At 42.0% G+C, this 17,209-nt stretch overlaps 1 protein-coding gene across 1 annotated transcript; it reads left to right on the forward strand.

Moving 5' to 3' along the window:
* Positions 1–7,872: 7,872 nt before the first annotated feature.
* On the forward strand, positions 7,873–10,284 carry LOC143773978 (uncharacterized). The gene is made up of 2 exons (XM_077261279.1): positions 7,873–9,343; positions 10,142–10,284. The coding sequence occupies exons 1-2, from the start codon at positions 8,090–8,092 to the stop codon at positions 10,142–10,144; spliced, it is 1,257 nt and encodes a 418-aa protein (XP_077117394.1). The 5' UTR covers positions 7,873–8,089; the 3' UTR covers positions 10,145–10,284.
* The last annotated feature ends 6,925 nt before the right edge of the window (positions 10,285–17,209 follow it).

The raw sequence follows: 17,209 nt of genomic DNA on the forward strand, positions 1-17,209 counted from the left end.
ACAGAGTGGACTGCTGCTGGAGTCATTTCTTCAAGAGCCACCACATACAGACATATCCATTACATGAGCTGGACAGTGTCGCATTTCTTGTGTCAAGTCACTCATGACCAATAGACAACGCCAGAAGCGTCTTACCTGGGCCAAGGAGAAAAAGAACTGGACTGTTGCTCAGTGGTCCAAGGTGTTATTTTCAGATGAAAGTAAATTTTGCATTTAATTTTTGAAATCAAGTTCCCAGAGTCTGGAGGAAGAGTGGAGAGGCCACAATCCAAACTGCTTGAGGTCTAGTGTGAAGTTTCCAGAATCAGTGATGGTTTGGGGAGTCATGTCATTTGCTGGTGTACGTCCACTGTGTTTTATCAAGACCAAGGTCAGTGCAGCCATCTACCAGGAAATTTTAGAGCACTTCATGCTTCACTCTGCTGACAAGCTTTTTGGAGATGGAAATTTCATTCTCCAGCAGGACTTGGCTCCTGTCCATACTGTGAAAAGTACCAATACCTGGTTTAAAAACAACAGTATCACTGTGCTTGATTGGCCAGCAAACTCGCCTCACCTTAACCCCATAGAGAATTTATGGGGTATTGTCAAGAGGAAGATGAGAGACACCAGACCCAACAATGCAGATGAGCTGAAGGCTGCTATCAAAGCAACCTGGGCTTCCATAACCCCTCAGCAGTGCCACAGGCTGATCTCCTCCATGCCACGCCACATTGATGCGGTAATTGATGCAAAAGGAGCCCCGACCAAGTATTGAGTGCATTTACTGAACATACATTTCAGTAGGCCAACATTTCAGATTTTAAAATCATTTTTCAAGCTGGTGTAATAAAGTATTCTAATTTACTGGATAATGACTTTTGGGTTTTCATTGGCTGTAAGTCATAATCATCAACATTAACAGAAATAAACACTTGAAATAGATCACTCTGTTTGAATGACTTTATATAATATATGAGTTTCACTTTTTGTATTGAAGAACTGAAATAAATTAACTTTTTGATTATATTCCAATTTTGTGAGAAGCACCTGTATGTCTAACAACATGCATTTTCAATGTAGTTTACAAATTGCTCACATTTGCTTATTGCTTCACACAGTTGAAGTATATCTTCAATAAAATGACAGAGGTGGGAAAACTTGAAAAATTGTCAGTGTATCAAGTACTTATTTTCCTCACTGTATATGGAACTATAGAGAGAGTTATCTTTCTTCTAGACGTCGAGAACTATTTCTTTACAAACAAATATATTATTGAAATCTGTCCATGTAGAAGCTATCTAGCAATAGCTGTATTCACAGACTGGAGATACTGGTATAAGGGTATACAGCTGATACAGGCTGGTATGATTTCCAAGAGTGGAAATGTACAATGCATGGTGAAATACAGGTTGCTAAAGGTGCCTGATATGCTATAATTGGTTGTCATCCATTTATCACTTAGACTAATGTATGTATGGTAGATCATTTAGCATCCCATACGCCCACTCAATCACCTGTTACATCTAGATTCCATCTCCCTTCATTTATTGCGATGGGAGGTCGAAATACAGTCTGCAAGTACTTGCTTGGTTGTATTCGAAACTCACATAACGTTTCTTCGGAAGAGCTGGTTTCCACTTAAAGGATACCTTTCCATTCCAAGGTGGTCAGACCTGGACTGAACAAGTCAAGAGACTGGGGAACCTTTGTTTCTGGAGAGATGGGACTGACATGTATATATTTATATATCACATATCCTGTGTAGTTGCCCTAAATTACTGTTGCTAGACAACCCTTTTAGTTGCTCTGATGTTTTTGATTGGGAAAAGAAACTCAAGTATTTCATGAGACTGTCTATTAAAGTGACTACACTGAGAAATGTGGGTCTCAGAGGTAGTGTCTCTCCTTGTGTAGGGTGACATGCCTGACATGTTTGTGTAAGGAGACTTTTAGCAATCCTAAATGTCAATATAGACCCTTTAATGAACCTTGTCATAGGATTTAGGACAAAAACTAAAGCCATACGAGAATCTCAATTTTCAGACTCGTGTTTCAGAGCGATGCCTCTGCATATACTAAGATATGGGAGTTTTATGTATTTTCCGGAAATTAGACGGTGATTCAAATAGAGATAGGGAACAAGGACTTATGTGACTAATGATGATCTCTGTACATTACTAATACTCCACAGAGAACGCAGTCGATAAATCCCATAAAATATATCTTTATTAAATACATTAAAAAGTCAATAATACATAGAAAAAGGTACAAAGGAAACAATGGGGTAGATAGAAAAGAACTATTGTCCATGCACAAAGCACATAGGGCTATGGTGTGACACCCCCTGAGGAAGGAGCATCTCGGTGTTCCGAAACGCGCGTCGGGGTGGGCTCGGGGTCTTTCCACCGTGGATGCACATCAGGTAATTCATTCGGGAGTACATATATGTATATTATTAGTGACTCCGATATGGTCTTGTGCATTTGCTATATACTACTGACCTCAGGATGACTATTTAATAGTGATGTGCTTCCAGATATATTTTTATCCACCTTGTGTGGTTTGGTATTAGCATCCGATTATGGATTACTGCGGTGTTATGACCCCATAGCCCTATGTGCTTTGTGCATGGACAATAGTTCTTTTCTATCTACTCCATTGTTTCCTTTGTACCTTTTCTATGTATTATTGACTTTTTAATGTATTTAATAAATATATATTTTATGGGATTTATCGACTGCGTTCTCTGTGGAGTATTAGGATCTCTGTGTTTTCAGCTGTCCCTTGATTTAGTCCTAGCATACACACATGGAGCACCAATGTAGGTGTCCATTTGGGTTTAAATAATATGCGTGTCCCCTGTGTGTAAAATGTATGCCACAATATTATCTTTGTTCTGTACATTACTGCAGATTATGTTGGTGGTATACAAGCACTAGAAAATAAAGTAATAGAATAAATAATAGCTTTGATTCTACAAGACACTCCCTATTCACCTGTAGGTCATTGTGGACTAGAACATTATGGTGAGACTTCCTGTAGTTTGTGTTTTCTTCTGCTTTAGGAGGGGTGGAGGAGCCCAGATAAGAGCAGATTATGGTAAGCAGAGGATGACTTCTTCCACCACAGGGTTTTGTTTTAATTTACCACAAATCCATCAAAGATAGACTCTGTGGTGAGGAATTTCCCAGCTCAAACTGAAATAACACAGACTTCAAAGACACTGAACATTGAATGACCTAATAGTCTTCTCATGTCTGACTCCCCCGGGTTATCTTATTAAAGTGAAACATAAACCATTAGGTACAAATGCATGATGACTCCTAAGAAATTCCTCTACATTGCCGGAACCTTTGTGGATTTCTCAATTGTCAAGTTTAGGCAAAATGTATTTAATTTGGGTGAAGTAATACAGGAACTGTACAGTCTGTTTAAAAGTTTTAGGCTACGTTCACATTTGCGGTCAGCGCCGCAGCGTCGGGCGCCGCAGCGGCGCCGCATGCGTCATGCGCCCCTATATTTAACATGGGGGCGCATGGACATGCGTTGTGCTGCGTTTTGCGCCGCATGGCCGCAAGCGTTGGACGCAAGAAACGTATCAAGTTGCATTTTTTTTGCGTCCAACTTTCGGCCAAAAACGGCGCATGCGGCGCAAAACGCAGCGTTTTAGCGTGCGTTTTGCCACGTTTTTGTTTGCGTTGTGCGCTGCGGCGCCGACGCTGTGGCGCACAACGCAAATGTGAACGTAGCCTTAGCCAGGTGTGGAAAACTTGATGCAAATCAAGAATGCTTTAAATTAAGTTTAATTATTTTTATCAATTAACAAAGGTTGAACTTTATGGGCCTAGGACTTTTTTTCAACCTATGTAACAAAATGGAAATTGAATGAACAAAAGAAAATCTAAATCAAATCAATATTTCATGTCACTACCGTTTGCCTTGATATTAATTCAGCAGGTAGGTTGTTCCAAACATCTTGTAGAACTAATTATTATTATTATTATTCATTTTTATAGCGCCATTTATTCCATGGCGCTTTACATGTGAAATACGGGGCAAATATAGACAAATACAGTAAACATGAGCAAAAACAAGGCACAGGGGTACATAAGGAGGGAGGACCCTGCCCGCGAGGGCTCACAGTCTGCAGGGGATGGGTGATGATACACTAGGAGAGGGCAGAGCTGGTTGTGCGGCGGTTCAGTAGGTTCAGGATCACTGCAGGCTGTAGGCTTGTCGGAAGAGGTGAGTCTTCAGGTTCTTTTTGAAAGTTTCTATGGTAGGCGAGAGTCTGATGTGCTGGGGTAGAGAGTTCCAGAGTATGGGGGAAGCACGGGAGAAGTCTTGGATGCGGTTGTGGGAAGTAGAGATGAGAGGGGAGTAGAGAAGGAGGTCTTGAGAGGATCGGAGGTTGCGTGTTCATGTCACAGATGTATGGAGGAGATAGGTTGTGGATGGCTTTGTAGGTCATTGTGAGGGTTTTGAACTGGAGTCTCTGGGCGATAGGAAGCCAGTGAAGGGCTTGGCATAGGGGAGAGGCTGGGGAATAGCGGGGAGACAGGTAGATTAGTCGAGCAGCAGAGTGTAGGATGGATTGGAGTGGTGCCAGAGTGCTAGAGGGGAGTACAGAGAGTAGGAGGTTGCAGTAGTCGAGGCGGGAGATGATAAGGGCATGCACTGGTGTTTTTGTGGTGTCACGGTCAAGGAATGTGTGGATCCGGGAAATATTTTTGAGTTTGAGACGGCAGGAGGTGGCAAGGGCTTGGATATGTGGCTTGAAAGAGAGGGCAGAGTCGAGGATCACTCCGAGGTACCGGGCGTGTGGGACTGGGGAAAGTGAGCAGCCATTGACATTGATGGATAGGTCTGGTGGAGGGGTAGAGTGAGATGGGGGAAAGATGATGAATTCTGTTTTGTCCATGTTCAGTTGTAGAAAGTGAGCAGAAAAGAAGGCTGAAATAGCAGACAGACAATGCGGGATTTTGGTAAGTAAGGAGGTGAGGTCAGGTCCGGATAGGTAGATCTGCGTGTCATCAGCATAGAGATGGTACTGCATACCGTGGGATTCTATGAGCTAATGAACTAATCACATAACTTCAGTTAATTATTCTTGCACAAATCCTTTTGACTTTTCATATAATCCTAGACAGTGTCACAGAGCAAAATTAATCTACGTGACCCGCACTGATGCTATCCTTAATAATAATAATAATAATAATAATAATAATAATAATTTTATTTATATAGCGCCAACGTATTCAAAATCGCTTTACAAATTATAGAGGGGATTTGTACAGACAATATACATTACAGCATAACAATAATCACTGTTCAAAACAGATACCAAGAGGAGTGAGGCCCCTGTTTGCAAGCTTACAAACTATGAGGAAAAAGGAGAGACACGAGAGGTGGATGGTAACAATTGCTTTCGTTGTTCGGACCAGCCATATTGTAAGGATTGGGTGTTCATGAAAAACTGCATGAACCAGTTAAACAGCCTAAATATGTAACAGTACAGACACAGAGGGTTTATTAACTGCATAAAGCGTATGAGCACATGATGCGAGTAACCTGATTATGGTTTAAGTTTTTTGAATTGGCAACACAGAGATAGTTAGGTTAATGCATTGAGGCGGTAGGCCAGTCTGAACAAATGCGTTTTTAGGGCATGCTTAGAACTGTGGGGATTGGGGATTAATCATATTAATCTGGGTAGTGCATTCCAAAGAATTGGCAAAGCACGTGAAAAGTCTTGAAGATGGGAGTGGGAGGTTCTGATTAATGAGGATGCTAACCTCAGGTCATTAGCAGAATGGAGAGCAAGGGTAGGGTGGTAGACTGAGACCAGGGAGGAGATGTAGGGTGGTGCTGAGCCATGGAGTGCTTTGTGGATGAGGGTTATAGTTTTTTGCTGGATTCTGGAGTGGATGGGTAACCAGTGTAATGACTGGCACAAGGTAGAGGCATTGGTGTAGTGGTTGGTGAGGAATATGATCGTGGCTGCAGCATTCAGGACAGATTGGAGCTGGGAGAGTTTTGTAAGAAGGAGGCCGATTAGTAGAGAGTTACAATAGTCCAGACGAGAATGAATGAGTGAAACAGTAAGAGTTTTTGCAGAGTCTAAAATAAGAAAAGGGTGAATTCTAGAAATCTTTTTGCAGTGCAAATAACAAGAGCGAGCCAGTGATCGGATGTGGGGGGTGAATGAAAGCTCGGAATCAAGAATGACCCCAAGGCAGCGGGCATGTAGCTTGAAAGTAATGGTGGAACAGCACATGGAGATGGCAATGTCAGGCAAAGGTAGGTTAGTAGAGGGAGAGAACATGAGGAGTTCAGTTTTTGACAGGTTCAGTTTCAGATAGAGTGAGGACATGATGTTAGAAACAGCGGTAAGGCAATCACGGGTGGTTTCTAAAAAGGCAGGCGTGATATCAGGGGAAGAAGTGTATAATTGGGTGTCGTCAGCATAGAGATGGTACTGAAAACCAAATCTACTGATAGTTTGTCCAATAGGAGCAGTATACAAAGAGAAGGGGAGGGGGCCTAGGACTGAACCTTGAGGAACCCCAACAGTAAGAGGAGGGTGAGAGAAGGAGGAACCAGCAAAAGATACAGTGAAGTCAGAGAGCTCGGAGGACAACCAGGAGAGAACGGTGCTCTTGAGGCCGATGAAGAGGAGCATAGTGAGGAGGAGCTGATGATCCACAGTATCGAATGTTGCGGAGAGATCCAAGAGAATTAGCATGGAGTAGTGACCATTAGATTTAGCTTTTAGTAGATCATTGGAGACTTTAGTGAGGGCAGTTTCAGTAGAGAGTAAAGAGCGGAAGCCAGATTGTAGAGGGTCGAGAAGAGAGTTATCTGAGAGATAGCGGATAAGACGGGAGTGGACCAGGCGTTTGAGGAGTTTAGAGATGAAGGGAAGATTAGAGACAGGTCTATAATTTGCGGCACAATTTTGGTCGAGGGAGGGTTTTTTAAGTAATGGATGTATGATGGCATGCTTAAATGAGGAGGGAAAGATATCGGAAGAGAGAGAAAGGTTGAACATTTTTGTTAGGTGAGAGGTGATAGCCAGGGAAAGGGACTGGAGGAGATGTGACGGAATGGGGTCACTGGTGCAAGTGGTCGGGCGAGAAGATGCAAGGAGCCTGATTACTTCTTCTTCTGTAACTGGTTCAAAGTCAGAGAGTGAACTAGATGCAATGGGGGAGGGAGGACAGTGCATGGTATGAAGGGATTGGGAGATAATTTCCTGTCGGATGTGGTCAATTTTTTCTTTGAAGTAATTGGCCATATCATCAGTGTAGAGATCCATGGTTGGGGCCTGCACTCTCGGGTTGAGTATGGAATGAAAAGTGTCAATGAGATGTTTCGGGTTATTGGACAGCGAAATGATGAGGGTGTTAAAATGGGTGTGTTTGGAGAGGTGAAGGGCAGAGTTGTATGTTTTAAGCATGAACTTATAATGGATGAAAGCTTCGGGTAGATTACATTTTCTAAACCAATGTTGATACACAATACACAGATTGTCAATACATAACACCTGTGCCCAATCAGGGGATTAGATAAACAAAATCCCATGCAGCAATTATATATATATCCTACAAGAGAATACTGCAGAAAACCAGGATACATAAATATGTAAATTTTATTAAATAAAAAACTAATAAACAAACATAATTCAAGATGCTTTAAAAGGTGAATACTACAAAGGAGCCGCAGATCAGAGGTTAAACAAATGCTAGATAAAATGCCATTGTCCACATTGACATAAATTGGTGTAAATAGCAAGTCCAAAAATAGGAACAATCTACTAAGCTGGTACAAAAACATCCAGCACCAACACCTATTGCAGACAAAAGGAACATAAGAAGTTAAAGTAAAGCTATTCCCATTGCCATCTGAACAAGCAGCGTTAAAGACATTAGAGGAATTGGCCATCGAACACCAGGGTCCATCTTTAGGTAAGATTCCCCACTCTCTTCGCCCCAAATCTACTAAATTCCCTCCTCTATCGGCATGTCCTAACGTGGAAATTTTTGTTCAACTTGCCACCAATGATTTGGATAACATACCATCCTATATCCATAAAGGCAATTTAACTATGTCTCAGCATCAGTGTATCAAACGCCTTAAAAATCTGAAGGACATTGTAATTAAACCGGCCGATAAAGGCGGAAATATTGTTATATGGCCAACTAAGTTGTACGAAGCGGAGGCATATCGCCTATTGAGAGATACATCTTGTTATAAAAAATTAACGTACAATCCTTTATCCTCATATAAGGAACAACTACGGAAGATTTTATGGAAAGCAGAAGAAAGGCACATTATTACTACTGAAGTACGAGATATCCTATTGGTCAAGGATCCCCGAATTTCTACATTATACCTCTTACCCAAGGTTCACAAAAACCTACGGGTTCCCCCAGGTAGGCCAATCGTATCTGGGGTGGGTGGCCTTACGGAGGGCATTGGAAGATACATTGACTCGTTCCTCAAGCCCCTGGTGGAGACGATCCCATCTTACACTCGGGATACGTCTGATTTTTTAAAGAAGATTGACTCGATTCACATTGACGAGGATATGATCCTCGCCACATGTGATGTTGAGTCTCTGTACACTAATATACGTCACCAGGATGGCTTGAGGGCGGTCTCCCATTTCCTGGCCATGACAGACCTGTCAACTGATGATTCTGAATTTCTGTTGATTTTGTTGGAATTTTTGCTTACAAAATTTTTTTTTCTTTTTAACGGGTCCTTCTTCCTGCAGCTCCAGGGAACAGTAATGGGGGCGGCATGCGCACCCTCTTATGCTAACCTGTTCCTGGGGCTGTGGGAGAGGGACCTCTTCTCGTCAGATCGGGGTGTATCTATGGAGTGGGTCATTTTTTGGGCCCGCTACATAGATGACATTTTCCTGATCTGGCGGGGAACCCCTAATGAGTTAAAATTTTTCTTTCAAAATCTTAATATCAATGATTTGAATATTCATTTATCCTTTAATTTCAGTTATCATCAGGTTGAATTTTTGGATGTTCTGGTCAGGAGGGGTCCTGATGGTCTTCTGTCTTCCGATGCCTTCCGTAAGGTCACAGCAGTCAACTCAGTTCTTCATGCAAGTTCTTCACATCCTCCTCATGTAGTTAATGCTGTCCCCACGGGACAGTTTTTACGAATTAAAAGAATCTGTTCAAATTCATTGGACTTTGAAGCCAGAGCAAAGAAGATGAAGACACGTTTTTTGGAGAGAGGCTATAGTAAAAGGTCTATCAAAAGAGCATACAACAGAGCAAGAAATACGGATCGGAACCAATTGTTGTACTCCTCAAATAAAAAAGAATCAACCAACCAGGTAAGATTGGTCACAACCTACAATTCCCATTGGAACAAGCTAAACGAAATTATGGCAAAATATTGGCCTATACTTCTAGCCGACCCTATACTTAAGCAATACCTCACGCCTAAACCATCTTTAACAGCTAGGAGATCCCCTAATTTGGGTGACATGCTGGTTAGGAGCTACTATACACCCAAGACTCCATCTCCCATTTTTGGCACTGATCAGAAACCATTACCAGCCTGGGGCTGCAAGCCATGTGGGAGATGTGTGGCATGCCCTAATATTGTGGTGGCAAAAGACTTCTCTTCATCTGATGGTCGTATTTTTAAAATAACTCACACCATCACATGTTCAACGATGGCGGTGATTTATTATGCGTCACGTCCCTGCGTCAAAGTATACATTGGGCTAACAACAAGAGCCCTCAAGGTTAGAGTTAGGGAACATGTGAGAGACATTTTGGCGGCTAAAGAAGAAAAAAACAATGAGGTTTTAAAAAGTGTACCAAGGCACTTTAAAGATTACCATGCCTGTGACCCTAGTGTCTTGCAGGTTAAAGGGATTGATTGTGTACGGTTGGATCTTCGGGGTGGTAATGTGGGCCGTTTATTAGCCCAGAAGGAGGCTCGCTGGATTTGGGAGTTACGTACCTTATATTCACAAGGTTTAAATGAGATGATGAGTTATGCCCCCTTCCTCTGAGCTCTATGTCACAGGTTTTTTAATTGGCCTCGTCAGGGGTTTTTTAATTTGTTAATATATAATTTTAAAATATGTATAAATAATTAATATGTCTCTTTCTTTCTTTAGTAATTTTAGTGTTTATGGGTAGAAATTTTCTGCTATGGCTGCTCTTATGGCGAATAATCAACTGGTTGTACCATCAAGAGGACCTTATATGAATGCTGCGGACGTCTGGTTCACTGATTACATGATTTTCATTGCACTTTGCACTTTATCCTATGTCTCATATGTTGTAGTGTATATAATGGTGGTTAAATAAATTATACCACCTGTATTTTTGTAACTATTTTAGTATTTATTGCACCATTATATTTATACGTATGTTATAGTTTGTTATTCATTTTTCACGAAATCATATTGTTTCTTCAGCAGTACTTTTTACTATTATAATAATGTTTCACTTTGTATTGCTTCAACACAATCTCAGCACTGTTGCACTTTTATTGTCTATAGATATTATAATTCTATGTACCAATTGCACTTTTATTGTCTACAGATACTATATTTCTATGTACCAAAAGATCCGCAATTATCATTCGGTCCCTTTATTTTCCTTGGCTGGCCTGTGCGCATGTCCGTTTGAGCTGGTTACTTACCATCGCTGATGGCGTCTTTATCGCTACTAACATCATGTGCGGGCGGTGCCTCCCATGTCACAATGTGGGAGGTTCTTGCCTGCTCACATAGCGATGACGCACCCGGTGATATGGACGTCTCCTGACTCCGACTGGGCATGCGCCGCTACAGGGCCGGTACTCGGCGTCATTTTAACTCTGTAACCTTATTGGGCGGTCATGTATATTTATACTACGGCAAGACCTGACGACGCCACTCCCCCGGAAGAAGGCACGCACGCCGAAACGCGCGTTGGGGTGGTGGCGCCGCAGGTCTGAGGTAACTATGCTTTACTTTAACTTCTTATGTTCCTTTTGTCTGCAATAGGTGTTGGTGCTGGATGTTTTTGTACCAGCTTAGTAGATTGTTCCTATTTTTGGACTTGCTATTTACACCAATTTATGTCAATGTGGACAATGGCATTTTATCTAGCATTTGTTTAACCTCTGATCTGCGGCTCCTCTGTAGTATTCACCTTTTAAAGCATCTTGAATTATGTTTGTCTATTAGTTTTTTTATTTAATAAAATTTATATATTTATGTATCCTGGTTTTCTGCAGTATTCTCTTGTAGGATATATAGATTAAATTTTCTCCACAGACGTTCAGTGCACTTGTAGCACCGCTGCAGGAAACGTGCTTGCAGCGTGTGCCTTTGTTGTCGCCGTCTGTGCCGAGTTGTTCTATGTATAGGATGTGCAATTTCATTCAGGGCACTATATTATTATTATTATTATTATTATTATTATTATTATTGCGCCATTTATTTAATAGCTTTACATGTGAAGGGGTGTACATAATAAAAAACAAGTACAGTAATCTTACACAATCCAAGTCATAAACATAAAGTTGTAGCATACATAGTACATATGGGGAGAATCATGGTATGTAATATATACAGATAGTGTACTACCCTAAATATGTATGTCACGGACTTAATAGGGACAACTGCCAAAACAGAAATCCTAATCACCACAAAAACGCAGTTATATGCCGTAAAATATCACTTTTATTAATATACCTTTAAAAACAGTATAAATGTATAGGCACAAAGGACAAAGGTGTCAGTATTCCGGGTTTTCCAAGTTACCTTGTGAATGTTTTTGCCCTTTGTTAAGATGGAGTTTGCTGTTTCTGTCTGCCCTACTTCCTGTTCATTTGTTTAAAACCCGGGTCAGGTGTCAGCCTCACTGCTGGAGTATTCTGCTTGGTTTCTCCATCAGCTCAGCTGCTTGTCTGCTGTACTTCTACCCGTGGCTCTGGACATTCTCTGCCTATGTAAGTTACGCTCTCAGTCTGTTGGCTTGGGAACTTAACCCTTGGTTCTCTCCTCCGGGTAAGAACTCTGTTTGGAACTGTGTTTGGGGCTTTGCTGCTGGACTTAGACTGTGTTTGCTACTTAATCCTTATTTACTCCCCCCGGTGGGAGCTACTGGAAATTACACCAGTATAATTCTCTATGTGAACTTGTTTCTGGACTTACCCGTGTTTATGCCACAACTGAGATAAACTTATGAACTTGTTTCTGGACTTACCCGTGTTCGTCCCACACCTGGGATTAACTTGTGAACTTGTTTCTGGACTTACCCGTGTTCGTCCCACACCTGGGATTAACCTGAGGACTTGTTTCTGGACTTCCCTGTGTTTACTTCATACCCGGATTTGACCCTTTCTGCACCAGCTGTGTTTGGATCTGCACGTCACCCGTCTCACTCACCTTGCCAAGGACTTTGGCCTAAGAACTCTTCTGTTTTGCTGTTTATGGCTAAGGGACTTGTTTCATTGCAAGTTATCAGTATATTGTTTGTGTGTTTTTGCTGTGTTACAAATACACTATTTTGCACTAAAGAAACCCGTCTCTGTCTGTTCATTGCCCCATGCTACCAGAATCTTAAGAGTTCCTACAAAAGTATAACAAAAGGTAAGGGTGGTGAAACACTGAACCTCAGTACACTGTACACATAGGGAACCAAACAAGAAAGGAGTATAAATGTCCACAAAACCATATTTAAAACAATGATAACTTTTATTACACAAACTTAAGTAACAAACAAATCCATAGTAATAATGAATATATATGCAGTACGCTCCTGCATATATATTCATTATTACTATGGATTTGTTTGTTACTTAAGTTTGTGTAATAAAAGTTATCATTGTTTTAAATATGGTTTTGTGGACATTTATACTCCTTGTTTGGTTCTACATTGCTGGAGTTGTTCAGTTGATTGGACACCCTTGGGGTGTTTAGGGAGGGAATTTTACCCTCAGTTACATGATATTGTGGGGCTTACTGATTACGCTTGTATACTGTACACATAGGGGCCTGTGGTACCACCCATAGCTAACACACACAGCAGCACTAAGTAATATTGAGATACCAGCCCATTTGCTGCACACACCAGGTATGGTAGATACACTTCTGTTTGCACCTATTTAGGTGTTTGATATCAGGCCTGCTCTACTATATTAACTATTCTCTCTATTTACATGGGCTGGTATCTCAATATTACTTAGTGCTGTTGTGTGTGTTAGCTATGGGTGGTACCACAGGCCCCTATGTGTACAGTGTACTGCGGTTCAGTGTTTCACCCCCCTTACCTTTGTCCTTTGTGCCTATACATTTATATTGTTTTTAAAGGTATATTAATAAAAGTGATATTTTACGGGATATAACTGCGTTTTTGTGGTGATTAACAATCCAAGTCATGACTGGTACATGAAGAGAGAGGACTCTGCCCGTGAGGGCTCATTCTACAAGGGATGGGTGAGAATACAGTAGATGAGGGCAGAGCTGGTTGTGCAGCAAATTGGTCTAGCAGTGGTTACTGCAGGTTGTAGGCTTGTCAGAAGAGGTAGGTCTTCAGGTTCTTTTTGAAGGTTTCCACGGTAGACGAGAGTCTGATGTTGTGGTAGAGAGTTCCAGAGTAGGGGTGATGTGCGGGAGAAATGTATGCGAGTGTGGGAAGAGGAGATAAGAGGGGAATATAGAAGATCTTTTGAGGATCGGAGGTTGCGTGCAAGTAAGTACTGGGAGACAAGGTCACAGATGTATGGAGGAGACAGGTTGTGGACGGTTTTGTATGCCATGGTTAGGGTTTTGAACTGGAGTCTCTGGGTAATGGGGAGCCAGTGCAGGGATTGACAGAGGGGAGAGGCCGGGGAATAGCGGGGGGACAGGAGGATTAGTTGGGCAGCAGAGTTTAGAATAGATTGAAGAGATGCGAAAGTGTTAGAGGGGGCCACAGAGCAGGAAGTTGCAGTAGTCAAGGCGAGAGATGATGAGGGCATGGACTAGGGTTTTTGCAGATTCTTGGTTGAGGAATGTACAGATCCGGGAAATATTTTTGAGTTGAAGTCTGCAGGAAGTGGAAAGGGCTTGGATATGTGGTTTGAAAGAGAGATCATTGTCAAGAATTACACCGAGGCAGAGAGCTTGTGGGACTGGAGAGACTGGGCAGATATTTACTTTATAATAATAATAATTATAATAATAATTTTATTTATATAGCGCCAACAAATTCCGCAGCGCTTTAATGGATAGGTCTGTTGGGGGATTCAAGTGAGATGGGGAAAGACTTTGCAGGGTTTCATTGCAATGCTTCAGTGCATAATCAGGACTTGAGATGGATGAGATGGGGGCCAATGATGACTGTAAGTTCTTAAGTTTCTGCGTGTTAATGGCCTGTATGTTTCTAGAAGTGTGGAAAGTGGGGTGACCTGAGCAGGATGACAGTTCTTGATAGAGAATGAAAGAAGGTTGTGGTCAGAGAGCAGGAGAGGGGAGTTTGTGAAATTGTCCACTGAGCAAAGCCGGGAGAAGACCAAGTCGAGGGAGTTTCCGTCTTCATGCATTGGAGAGTTAGTATGCTGCGAGAGGCCAAAAGAGGAGGTTAGAGATAAAAGGTGAGAAGCAGATGGGGAGAGAGGAAAAGCACTGGGTATGTTGAAATCACCCATGATGAGAGTGGGGATGTCACAGGAGAGAAAGTGTGGAAGCCAGGTGGCAAAGTGATCTAGGAACTGATGAGAGGGGCCGGGAGGATGGTACACCACCGCCACTCGCATGGAGAAGGGGATGTACAGTCTGACCGCGTGGACTTCAAAGGAAGGGAAGACAAGTGAGCGTACTTGAGGGATAACGTGGAAGGTACATTTGGATGAAAGGAGCAGACCAACGCCTCCACCTGCTCTGTTGTCCGATCTTGGGGTATGAGAAAAGTGAAGTCCACCATATAAATGAGCAGCAGCAGCGGTGGTGTCTGACTGCTGGTTCCAGGCTTCAGTAAGAGCCAGGAGGCTAAGAGAATTAGAAACGAAGAAGTCATGGATGAAATGGAGTTTATTACACACAGAGCGAGAATTCCAAAGGGCACAATTGAAAGAGGCAGAAAGCATGCATGGGATAGTAATAAGGCTAGAGGGGTTTCTGAGTGTAGCAGTTGGGAGGTTAGACTTGCTATAACATGGGGGGGGGGGGGGCGGGGTTGGGAGAGATGTCTCCTGCGACTAGGAGAAGGAGGATAGAAAGAATGAGCAGATGGTTAAGTGATTTGTGAGAGCGCCTCTTGTGTTGAATGGTGGGACTGAATGGATCAGCGCTGTTAAGCAATGTGAACAGAGCATGAGTGCTATATATAGGAGAGGAAAGGACAGAGGGGCCGATATGGATTGAGTGTAAAGAGTTAATGCAAGGGCGGTGAATGTGAGTGAATGCAGCAGCCAGGATATAGATTATACAAATGTATATGGTGAGTATTTGTTGTGTTCCAAATGTACAGGGAATAGATTTATTTGATCTTCTTCCCTGTCTCCTGCCCTGTCTAACTGCCATGTTTTAACTGCCAGTACTTTGATAAATGTACTTACTACTTAGATTTTAAAGTGCATGATTAATAGTGCACAAATGCTCCCCGCACAAATGCTTCCCCAGGCAATGTCTGCATATATAGGAGGGTGGATCTTAGATCCTACTTGAGACAGCAGGACACAATAAATGTAGTGAACAGATAAACAAATGTCCAGGCCTACATGGATCATAAACCACTTTGAAAACAGTTGTGTGACCTCTCTGCATAAGGACAAGCAGAAGTACGTTCAATATCTATATACAAAAACAAATGCTTACTAAGATGGCTGACAAATCTAGATACATGGAGGATTCAGTGCTGGAGATAGAATAAGTTAGATACCATTCAGGTTGCTTGCTGACAATGAATGGAGTAAAAAGACATGCAAGGTAGTTCAGTTCACAGTTTGAATGATATGATTACCTGCACCTGACAGACTCAATGATGATGTTGAGGAGGCCATATCATCACTTCCAGAGCTACTTATTCTCTTTAATGCTGATGATTAAAGTTGAGCAGATCTTTTGGAATTCAGATTTGCCGCTTTTGTCAAGTTATCACGAAAATTAATTTGCCGCTAATCTCATGACTAAAAATTCTCTGACTGTAAAATACAGTGGGGAAAAAAGTATTTAGTCAACCAACAATTGTGTAAGTTCTCCCACTTAAAAATATGAGAGAGGCCAGTAATTGACATCATAGGTAGACCACAACTATGAGAGTCAAAGTGAGAAAACAAATCCAGAAAATCACCTTGTCTGATTTTGCAAGATTTATTTTGCAAAATATGGTGAAAAATAAGTATTTGGTCATCTAAAAACATGCAAGGTTTCTGGATCTCACAGACCTGTAGCTTCATCTTTAAGACGCTCCTCTGTCCTCCACTCATTACCTGTAGTAATGGCACCTGTTTGAACTTATTATCAGTATAAAAGACACCTATCCACAACCTCAAACAGTCACACTCCAAACTCCACTATGATGAAGACCAAAGAGCTGTCGAAGGACACCAGAAAAAAAAATTGTAGCCCTGCACCTGGCTGGGAAGACTGAATCTGCAATAGGCAAGCAGCTTGGTGTGATGAAATCAACTGTGGGAGCAATAATAAGAAAATGGAAAACATGCAAGACCACTGATAATCTCCCTCGATCTGGGGCTCCACGCAAGATCTCACCACGTGGGGTCAAAATGATCACAAGAACGGTGAGCAAAAATCCTAAAACCACACGGGGGGACCTAGTGAATGACCTGCATAGAGCTGGGAGCAACGTAACAAAGGCTACCATCAGTAACACATTACGCGGCCAGGGACTCAGATCCTGCAGCGCCAGACGTGTCCCCCTGTTTAAGCCAGTACATGTCCAGGCCGATCTGAAGTTTGCTAGAGAGCATTTGGATTATCCAGAAGAGTATTGGGAGAATATCTTGTGGTCTGATGAACCCAAAGTAGAACTGTTTGGTAGAAACAAAACTCGTCGTGCTTGGAGGAGACCGAATACTGAGTTGCATCCAAAGAACACCATACTTCTGTGAAGCATGGGGGTGGCAACATCATGCTTTGGGGCTGTTTGTCTGCAAAGGGACCAGGACGACTGATCTGTGTACATGAAAAAATGAATGGGGCTATGTATCGTGAGATTTTGAGTGCAAATCTCCTTCCATCAGCAAG

This window comes from Ranitomeya variabilis, chromosome 5 (genome assembly GCF_051348905.1).
Source record: "Ranitomeya variabilis isolate aRanVar5 chromosome 5, aRanVar5.hap1, whole genome shotgun sequence".
Lineage (NCBI taxonomy): Eukaryota > Metazoa > Chordata > Amphibia > Anura > Dendrobatidae > Ranitomeya > Ranitomeya variabilis.